The sequence below is a fragment of the Leucoraja erinacea genome, chromosome 10 (genome assembly GCF_028641065.1).
Source record: "Leucoraja erinacea ecotype New England chromosome 10, Leri_hhj_1, whole genome shotgun sequence".
Lineage (NCBI taxonomy): Eukaryota > Metazoa > Chordata > Chondrichthyes > Rajiformes > Rajidae > Leucoraja > Leucoraja erinaceus.
The window spans coordinates 12714944-12726045 of NC_073386.1; the positions used below are offsets into that span (position 1 = coordinate 12714944).

The 11102-nt window shown below is 41.2% G+C and overlaps 1 protein-coding gene across 4 annotated transcripts in view; it reads left to right on the forward strand.

Moving 5' to 3' along the window:
- palmdb (palmdelphin b) overlaps positions 1-2325 on the forward strand; it is a 76965-nt gene extending 74640 nt beyond the window's left edge. For 3 of the 4 annotated variants that reach the window (XM_055641488.1, XM_055641489.1, XM_055641490.1), the window contains exon 9: positions 1911-2324. In XM_055641488.1, coding sequence (XP_055497463.1) covers positions 1911-1957 — 47 coding nt within the window. In that variant the 3' untranslated portion in view covers positions 1958-2324. Of the gene's footprint in view, positions 1-1910 lie in introns of all 4 variants that reach the window. The other variant, XM_055641487.1, reaches the window with a different exon arrangement.
- Positions 2326-11102: the final 8777 nt, after the last annotated feature.

An 11102-nucleotide genomic window follows, 5' to 3' on the forward strand; every position in this document is an offset into this window, starting at 1 on the left:
CCGCTGACTGGATGGCATGCCACAAAAAGCTTATCATTGTACCTCGGTACTTGTGACAATAAACTAAACAAAACTGGTGTAAATATAATCGTAATAGAGATGACTTTCCACATTGTTAAGTTGAAAATAATGTTATATCTCTTTGCACAATAATTCGGATGTTATCTTTCGGCTTTGTGTAGAGATAATAGCATGTAACGTATCATAACTAATATTTTTACAAGCAATAAATTGTATTCTTTCTCTGAATTTCCCATTTGCCTTTAAACAGTCAAATAAAAACATTTAGGATTATTTCAATTATTGCAATAAATTAACAAATATTACTTGGAAAGCTGGAGAAACTCAGCGGGTGCAGCAGCATCTATGGAGCGAAGGAAATAGGCAACGTTTCGGGCCGAAACCTGAAGAAGGGTTTCGGCCCGAAACGTTGCCTATTTCCTTCGCTCCATAGATGCTGCTGCACCCGCTGAGTTTCTCCAGCTTTTCTGTGTAACCTTCGATTCTCCAGCATCTGCAGTTCCCTCTTAAACAAATATTACTTGATTGTTTTCTGACTTGAAATATAACTTCAAAGAGATTATTGTATAATTCTTATAATAGAAACATAGAAACATAGAAAATAGGTGCAGGAGTAGGCCATTCGGCCCTTCGAGCCTGCACCGCCATTCAATATGATCATGGCTGATCATCCAACTCAGTATCCCGTACCTGCCTTCTCTCCATACCCCCTGTTCCCTTTAGCCACAAGGGCCACATCTAACTCCCTCTTAAATATAGCCAATGAACTGGCCTCAACTACCGTCTGTGGCAGAGAATTCCAGAGATTCACCACTCTCTGTGTGAAAAATGTCATTGTAAATACGTTGGAGTAAACACAGCGATTTGATACAATTAGTTTATATGGAGAACAGTTCATAATCAGCCAGATTTCTGTGAGTTTCCTTCACATGTGGCCCAGTCCAGGTAGGGGCATAAGATACCCTTCCCCGTAAGATATCAGTGGGGAAAAAAAGATGAGAAAGCTATTGTTTCATGGTCATTGCTTTCAAGGGTTGTTTTTTCCCCTCCAAAATCTGGTTATTTATTTATTTAACCGCCTCTCCAGCTCCCTGTTACACACCATACTGACTTTGAGATATATACCTTAACTAGTACTATGGTTACTGGTGGTGGCTTACCAATAACATTCAACGCAATGTGGCATTATTTCTGATAACCCAAAAATATGATATGGTATTCTATTTTAACTGACAACGTCAAGCACATGCAGATGGACATTTTCAACATGGACAATTTGCTATTTCCAGTAGTATTTCAATGAAAATGTCAATATTGTTGTAAAGGACACAAAATGGTGAAGTAACTCAGCAGGTCAGGCTACACTTTTGGAGAACACGAACAGGTGATATTTTAGGTCAGGAGGAAGGGTCCCAACCCAAGTCACCTATCCTTATTCTCCATATGTGCAGCCTGATCTGTGAGTTACTCTTGCACTTTGTGTCCTTTTGTGTGAACCAGCATCTACAGTTCTTTGTTTCTCAATATTATTGTAAATGTGTGCGTGAATTTGAATCTGGAGCATTACAGAATCAATGTACCGATATAGGAATTGAAGATTTTATGTACTGAAAATATTTTTGTATTAACAGGAACTTAGGATATATTAATCTTTTCTGTTACAGCAGGAAATTCAACCTCTACTAATCTAATACACTAATACATTTGCACATATCCTTTCTGTGCTCTCAATGCATGGCAGCTTTTCACAACTAATAATGTGCTTCTGGCATCAGCTGTGGTATGTATATTTCTTCTTATGTCATTACATTTCAAAATTTAGTTCAGTTTAATAATGTCCTAGAAAAATAAGTAACGATAAATATGTTTGTTTTCCCATCAATCAACAGCCTTAGGAACAAAAATGGCCATCCTAGGTAAAACAGTGATGATGTGAAGTGGAGCCTTTCATCTGAAGCTTGGTCAATACTTCAACCAGGAACTGTGGGAGGTATTGTAGCTTCTTAATTACAGGACAGCCAAGTGAAAACTACCATCCAACAGAGTTGTTGTGCTTCAACTGCTCATCTGCCACGTCTATATATTACAATTGTGACATCCACTGCATTTGTTTTACTCATCATTTACCCAAATATAACAATGTTATCAGAATATTTGTGTTTTATGTTTGAACAGAAAAGCAATAGTTGGTTCAATTAGCCGTTGTAAAACTGCATTGATTTTTGTTAGTCTTTGAAATTACTATTCACTTGTGTTCTATGTAATCTTAAGTAATAAAATACTCCCGGCAACACTATCTGTTCTGTGCATTTTTCACAAAACTTGACAAAGGATTCAGAGTTTCAACATCGTAGTAACGTAATTAGTTGATGGCAACTCAATGCATTCCCATATTGCAACTGCTGCATGAATCAACAATATATTATTTTCCTACAATCATAGATGCATTTAACTTTGACACTTCAGTAGAAAAAAAAGAAATGTATTCCGTCCATTATGGTTCCTTCTCTTATCTTAATACCAAATTCACACTTTCTTTCCATAATCCTTGATGACAAATTTTGATTGACTTGAAGCTTAGGCACATTACAGTCTGTAGCCTAATGAAGTAAATGTGACTCTCACCATGTAAATCAAGATTAATGCATTTTGACACGCTTTACAATGGCGAGACTTAGCGCAGACTAGGCAACCGTTTCGCCGAACATTATCCCAAGGCCTGTTGGATCTCCCAGTTGCTAACTAATTTAACTTCCCTTCCCATGCACTGACCTTTCCATCCTGAGTCTTCCCCATTGCCAAAGTGAGGCCAAACAGGAGGAACAGCACCTCTTACTCTATTGTTCCTTAGTGGAGTAGCTTACAACCTTATGGTATGAACATTGAATTTTCCAATTAACCTGCAAACAATCTCCTCCCTTCTGCCCTTCCCTGTGCCCTACCTAAACTCACACCCATTTCAGAATCAAATTTATTTGTCATTTGGACCCCTGGAGGTCCAAACGAAATGCCGTTTCTGCAGCCATACATAACACACACAAAGAGACCCCAGACACAACATAATTACACTTAACATAAACATCCATCACATAACTGTGATGGAGGCAGATAAACGTATCTCTCCACTGCACTCCCCCCCCCCCCCCCCCCCCCCCGCTGTCAGAGTCAAAGTCATGGCCCCCGGCTGGCAATGGCGATTGTCCCGTGGCCATTATAGCCACGCCGGGTGGTGCGAGGTCGCACACCGGGTCTTGATGTTGGAGCCCCCGGTGTGCGCTCGCAAAGTCCGCAGCCATTCCAGCCGCGCGGGGCAGTGGTGGCAGGCCCCGCTCCAGGAGCTCTTCGACCCCGCAGCTCGGGCGGGAGAAGTCGCCGCCGCAGAAGCCCCGAAAAGCGGTCTCCCCCCAGGGAGCCGTGGGCTCGGCGCCGCCGTCCACAGACCCACAGAGAGCCGCCGACTCTCCGGCAGCAGCAGCAGCAGCAGCACCAGCAGCAGCAACAGCAGCAACAGCAACAGCAGCAACAGCAACAGCAGCAGCAGCACCAGCAGCACCAGCAGCAGCAACAGCAGCAGCAGCAGCAGCAACAGCAACAGCACCAGCAGCAGCAGCGCTCCTCCACCGCTCCGGACCCGGCAGCCCCACGACGCTGACGGTGAGTCGACACCTGAGTCCCCGGCTTCTTCCCGTTGGAGGCCGCTCCTCGTTGCGGCCTCAACGACGACTGAGACCCGACGAGAAAAGGTCGGGTCTCCAGTGCAGGGAGAGATTCAAAAAGTTTCCCCCCCTCCCTCCCACCCCACCCCCACCCCCCCCACACACACACCCCAACATAAAATAACAAACACTACATGAAAACACAGACAAAAAATAAAAACTATCTGCCTATCAAACTCCCCATCAACTGTATCCACCTATCACTTGCCAAGCTTTATGCTGACCTTCCTCTCTTCTAGTTTCAGTGAAGATTGTAAATTGTCCCTGACGTATAGGATTAGCCAGTGAACGAGATCAGAACAGACTCGGTGGGCTGAAGTCCTGTCTTCACAATGTAGCTCTAAACTAAACTAAACTAAACCTAAAAACACAAAATTAAAAATGCTAAAGTAAAGTAAAATATAAATTAAAATCCTCATATTTCTCCAAAATTCATTCAAATTAAGGGGTTTGTTTGATCCCATGCTTCTAAGGCATTTTGCATGATGGTTAGATGTCAGCCTTACAGAGGAGTCTAGGTTCACAAAAAAGATTAGGTTTGGCCAGGTAAAAATGGTAGATTTTCAACGCTTGAGGTTGTTAATAAGCCAGGAGGATTTGTAAAACAATCTAGTGGTTTGATGTTCATTATTATTAATATTATATTTTTATTCCAGATGTATTTAAACACTTGCATGTTTAGAATGCCAATGGGATTTAAATTCACTTCTTGAGGTTCAATGCTACTAATTTAATTATTAGTACACTTTAGATCTGCAGGAAATGGTTTTGACTAAATAGCAAAGATAAGCCATGAATGTCATAGTAGTAGTAGTGGAATTAGGCCATTTGGCCCAACAAGTCTACTCAACCTTTCAATCATGGCTGATCTCTCTCCCTCCTAACCCCATTCTCCTGCCTTCTCCCTATAACCCCGGACACCTGTATTGATCAAGAATCTATCTATCTCTGCCTTAAATATATCCACTGATATCGATCCACTGTCCTCAATACCCCATGAAGTTTTAAGTGTTCAGCTCAGTACAGAGAAAGAATCCTCCTATTGATTACCATCTACAGCTCCCTACAGCTGACGAATCAATGCTGCGCTATTAAATTGGTCTGCACTTGGTGGAAATGAAGAAGATCCAGGATTTTATCCTGGATTTGAAGCATTCGTTTTGTGAGTGCATGCACTTAACGCATGCTAAATAGCTCAGCATTTCTTCAAAGTTAATGCAGGATTAATAACCCTTTATTTAAACCATCTCTTATTGATAAGACATATAACCAATGGGAAAGTCTCGGAATTAGAAGGATCAGGGATATGTACGAAATGGGAAACCTACTATCATTCCAACAACTACAATTAAAATTTAAATTGAAAAACAACCAATATTTTAAATATCTTCAGATTTGCGACTGTGAAAAAATATATATAAGGATATCGAAAAGTAACTCCTGACTTATTGGAAGAAGCAATGAATATTGAAGCTGACTCACAAAAATTAATATCCTATTTATATAATAGTATTCTAAATATAGGTCTACCATCGACAGAGGTACTTAGAGAAGAGTGGGAACGGGAATTAATGATAAAAATTACGAAGGTTAAATGGGAAAAATACCTGATATATATTCACAAATGTTCAATTAATGTAAGACATAATCTAATTCAATTTAAAATTGTACATAGATTATATTATTCAAAAACAAGATTGAACAAATTTTATCCAAATATATCCGCCACTTGTGATAAATGTCTAGCCCAAAAGGCAACTATAACACACTCCTTAGTTTCCTGCATAAAACTTTATAGATTTTGGAATGATATTTTTGAAATACTTACAAAATTATTCAAGACAAGAATGGAACCTAATACTGAAATGATTATATTTGGTGTAATGGAAGATGGGAATAAATTGAACACATCTCAAAATCTATTCCTTAACTATGGTTTAATAATAGCAAAAAAATTAATACTTAAATTTTGGAAGGGTACATCAATACCAACGCTTAAAATGTGGATTGCAAGTATGTTGGACACCGCTCATCTTGAGGAAATGCGATTCCTCCTAATGGATAAATCAGACCAATTCATAATGAGTTGGTCTCCATTCGTCGTTTTTTTGGAATCATATGGTGCAACACAATTGTAAAAAATAACGGTTTCAGGACTGGACGAGGGTTGGTCAAGACTATAAATAATGATCTCCTTTTCTTTTCACTATTTTCTCTCTCAACTTTCTTCATTTACTCATTTTCTTTCTTCACACACTATATATTTCACATCTTTCTATCCTTTACTATCTAACTTCTTTTTCTTATTCTCATCTTTTTTCAATGTAACAAAAAAAAAAAGAAGTTGTACATAAAATGTATTATGAAAATATATATTAGGCACTTTGGTGCCATATGACTGTGCTTACTTCTAATAAAATAAAATATTTAAAAAAAAAAAAAGTTAATGCAGGATTTACATTCTTTTCGGCCCCCAAAACCTCTGCTCCAGGGATATCTGCACCCTCAGCGATGTCCTGTACATGAATCTTAAAGTAAAGGCTCAAATCATGTCCAACTAGAAGTACAAGAAGTACAACCGTACAAAACATTGGTAAGGTCACAATGTGTGCTGTTCTCGTTTCCGTACTTTAGGAAAGATGTCATTAAAATGGAAAGACTGGAAGGTTTGAATTATAAGGAAAGGCTTGATAGGCTAGAACTTTGTTTCTCTAGAGCACGAGGCTGCGGGTAACCTTCTGGAGATATATAAAGTCTTGAGGGATATAGATAAGGTGAATAGTTCAGTTTACAGTCTTTTCACCAGGCGCAAGGGATTTAACACTAGAAGGCAGAGGTGTAAAGTGAAAGGGAAATGGTTTAAAAGGGACCTGAGGGTCAACCGTTGCACAGAGGGTGGTGTTTATACGGAATGAGCTGCCAGAGGAAGTAGAAGAGGTAGGGACAATTCTGACATTTCAAAGACAGTAGGGGAAGTACATGCATAGGAAAAGTTTGGAGGGTTATGAGACAAGCACTGGCAGGTGGAACTAGCTCGGTTAGGTAACTTGTTCAACCTAGATGATTTGGGCTGAAGGATACGGTGCGATGTGATACGATAGAACTTTATTAATCCCAGGAGGGAAGTTGGTCTGCCAACAGTCATAAAACACAAGATACATGAAAGATGAAATTAAAGTGACGAGTGGAATGCCCAGGATTGGGGATGTGCAAGGATTGGGGAGGTGGAGGATTCTGTAAAACCTGTAGGCATTGGGGGTTGTCAAGGTGCAAGGGGAGAGATTACAGAATGGCCTCGATTACATTTTTTTCACTTAAAGAGTGTTCTGTTTCTGAAATGAACTGTCAGAAGAAGCTACGGAGGTGGATACAATTACATTTTGAATTTAGATACAGACATTTTGATAGATAAATACAAAGGAAGAGAGGCAAATGGGACCAGCCGGGAATGGCAACTTGGCCAGCATGGACAAGGTGGGCAGAAGGGCCTGTTTCCGTGCGAGGGATGGGGTCAGATGTCTCAATCGCAGCAAACGTTCAGATTGAGAAAGTGCGTTGCAAACTTCACCCAAACTCCCAGGGCAGAGCGAAATAAAAAAAACACAACTTGTCTCAGCCGTTTCCATGGAGGTACGTTGATACAACCTTGATTGGTGCGTGGCTGAGAAGAAACCCAGTCATTTGCAAGCTGTGGTGTTAAAGGCGCTGGACCAGAGCGGACTGGCTGCTGGCTTGCCCAGTCCAGCCTAGTTGCCCGGAGACTCGCCACGGCGATCGGCATCACTGTGTGAGAGGTAAGAAAGGGGCAGGACACACTTTCACTTTGCAGGCTCTCTAGATCTTTTTTTTTTAAATTATGTTTAAAGATCTTATGCGCCACCGATTATGCAGATACAATTTCAATGACTTAAGTTCAATTGACCCTTAAAACAAAACATTACTCCCAGAAGCAGCTAGCGAGTTTTTGAAACTGAAGGAGTTTTTGCAAAGCGCAAAGTGCTGGTGGAACTCGGGGAATGGACAGGGTCGGGATGAAGAACGGTCCCAACCTTGTCCATTCCCTCGTTGCCTGTCCTGCTGAGTTCCTCCAGCACTTTGTGCTTTGCTCAAGATCCCAGCATCTCCAGTTCCTCGTGTGAAGGAATTTAGTTTTAACGTGGATTGAGAGGTGGGAGCAGGGATGTGAGGGGAATTCGGTGCCTGGTGGAGCGATGGTTCCAGGGCAGGATTCCCATGGGGTGGCAATGATGCGAGACACGAGGGGAATGGGTGTAGGTAAACTGGGGCTCCTTTCAGATGTATGTGTGTGTGTGTGTACGCTGAACTTAAAATATATATATATTGTTTACAGAGTACTGTGTTTACACATTGTGTGGTGCTGCTGCAAGTAGTAATGCAATTGTTCTGTCTGGGACATAACACAATAAAACACTCTTGTCTCTACACTCTTGACTTTTCATCAGAACTGCTTCATCAGTACACCTTTCCAAAATTTAAGGTCTTTTAATATGGATTATGGATATGCATTTTAATTCAGAGAATGTGCCACATCTTAAAGCACGTGTACACATCTCCCTTCTGCCTCACTGTCGTGGTTTCCAACAACTCATAACTGTGGTGGGTGGGGGAGGGGGGGGGGGGGGGGGGGGGGGGGGGGGGGGGGGGGGGGGGGGATTACCTTATATTCTGTGACAACCCATCAATCCTTTGCAGGAAAAATTTGCAGGATATCCACATTTGCAGGACCCAGCATTTCCATTTCAATGGACAGCATGCACTGCAGATTTACGATATGCCTCTGCATACCAACCAGAGGAATTATTGTCCCAATGCCATTATTGGGTTGGGTTTGTTGGTTATGCTGGAGAGGAGACTGCCAGCAAGGATACACCACCGGCTTCACGAGTCCCTGGCGAGCATTTCTTTCTGTTGATGTTCCACAAATGTCGAAATTCCTATCAATCGATCTAAACTTCTTTCCAACACTAGGTCAAATTGAAAAGGGTTCCATTGTGTTAAAGACCCAGGAGAAGTTTCATCCCACTGCCTTTCAATTGCCATGTTAAAAGAATGCAGTCAATAAATCACTTCTCGCACACACCGCCCGAGATACCAGACCAGTGAATGATGTAAACATGCAGCAGGTTTCTCTTTAAGATGCGTATCAATCTGGTGAGAATTTGTTTGTTTTTTGTTTACTATGTCCAATGGATTTTTCCTTCCCTTCACCTTCCCCCTCCCCCCCCCCCCCCCCCCCCCCCCCCCCCCCCTCAGCTAAAAGGTAGTTAATTTGCCCCTTGTAATGTCAAAAGTCGAGAGTGTTTTATTGTCATGTCCCAGATAGAACAATTAAATTCTTAAGGGGCTGTCCCACTTGGGCGACCTAATCTGCAAGTTCTGGCGAGTTTGCCCTCGACTCACACTCGCAGCATGGTCGGCATGATGTCGTAGGAGGTCTTTGTAACTCTCCTTCATGCTCGAGAGTAGTCCCCGTGTACTCGAGACCTCAGCTAGGTCACGGCGTATTTTTCAACATGTTGAAAAATACCCGCGAGTAAAAAAAGGTTGCCATGGAAAAAATCGATACTTTTTTTACTCGTACGTTTAGTCATAGTAGGTTGGCATGCTAGTCGTTGGTAATCGAGAGTAGTCGAAGGTAGTCGTAGATAGTCTCCATCATAATATTTTGCACTATTGATATACCTCCATGAATCGAATACAACATAAGTAAATACATAAGGTACTTTTGTGTTGCATAAGATAATTAATTGCTTCGAGATTATTTCTACTTTCTATTGCATTTGGGTCGCAAAGTTTAAATCATATTAAATGGGTTTTTTTTTTATTACAGTTATTGTAAGATTTCACCTTTACCATGTATTTGTGAATATCTTCGATGAAAAGAGTATTTCTTCCAAACAGCATCATATGCAACAAACCAATTGATTCCTGAACTATGCACCTCATCAATCGTCTAACTACACAATTTGCAACTCTAATTCCTACTCTCACATCTTGTGTGTGTTCATAGAAACATAGAAAATAGGTGCAGGAGGAGGCCATTTGGCCCTTCGAACCTGCACCGCCATTCATTGTGATCATGGCTGATCATCCACAATCTGTAACCCGTGCCTACCTTCTCCCCATATCCCTTGATTCCGGTAGCCTCTGGCCTTGTACCATCTACCTATCAAAACCCCCACTCGACTGTGTTCACCCCTGTCCTGCCCCTCCACTCTGCTAACTTTCTTTAATCCCACCTCTGCAATCAGTCTGAAGAAGGGTCCCAACCCAAAACATCACCTATCCATATTCTCCAGGGATGCTGCCAGACTCGCTGAGTTACTCCAACATTTTGTGTTCTTCAATTGATTATCATCGATGTTTTATTTCTATTTTCAATTTAACGGGATTTTCATCCATTAAATAACTTAATTCATTACAAAGCACAACAATTAATTATTGATAAATACAGTCTTGATCTAATATAGAGGTTGGAATTTGAACAAATGGAGGAGCAGAGGTATTAGACTTTACTTTAGACTTTAGACATACAGGTATTGGGCAATGTTAATGCCTTGGACTCAGTTACAAGCTCCAAATTGGTTCCTTCACCTGAAAGATCACTTAGCTGGCTGGTGTGGGCGCAGTCTCAAGAGGAACAACCCCAGCGCTCAATGAATTAGTAAGGTTAGGGTTTTCAGGATGGCCTCATGGATTGAGAAGGCAGTGGAAGATCCAACTTTGCATAGACACGAGCTCTTGCGTCTGCTTGTATGTTAGAATATTTATTCCTCTGAGCTTATAGACTGGCCTGGAAAATTATATACCTTTCCTTTACACCCAATCCCCTTCACCACAACAATGGATGGAAAATGTACAGCAGGTAGACAAAAAAGAGCTGCAACCTACACTTTTCCTGGATTTGGCAGTGATTGAGAAAATAAAAGTCCATTAGTTTAGTTTAGTTTAGTTTTGTTTAGAGATACAGTGTACAGCCCTTCAGCCCACTGGGTCTACACCGACCAGAGATCACCCATACACTCCTATGTTATTCCACAATGTTATCCCACGGGGAGAATGTACAAACTCTGTATAGACTGTACCCATAAACAGGATCGAACCGCGGTCTCTGGCGCTGTCAGGCAGCAACTCTACCGTTGTTCCACTGTGCCTCACCACTTTTACTGACCCTGTCCACTTTCATAATTCTGTCTTTTTATTAAATTAAGTACTACCTAATCTTTCTAAAGAAAACACTATTATGCAAACTATTGGTGCAGGTTGTGGCATACCTTTTGCAAAAAACAGTCAATATTCATTTTAAGCTTTCATTCAAAGTTTTAAGAAGCTTACACGTACAGC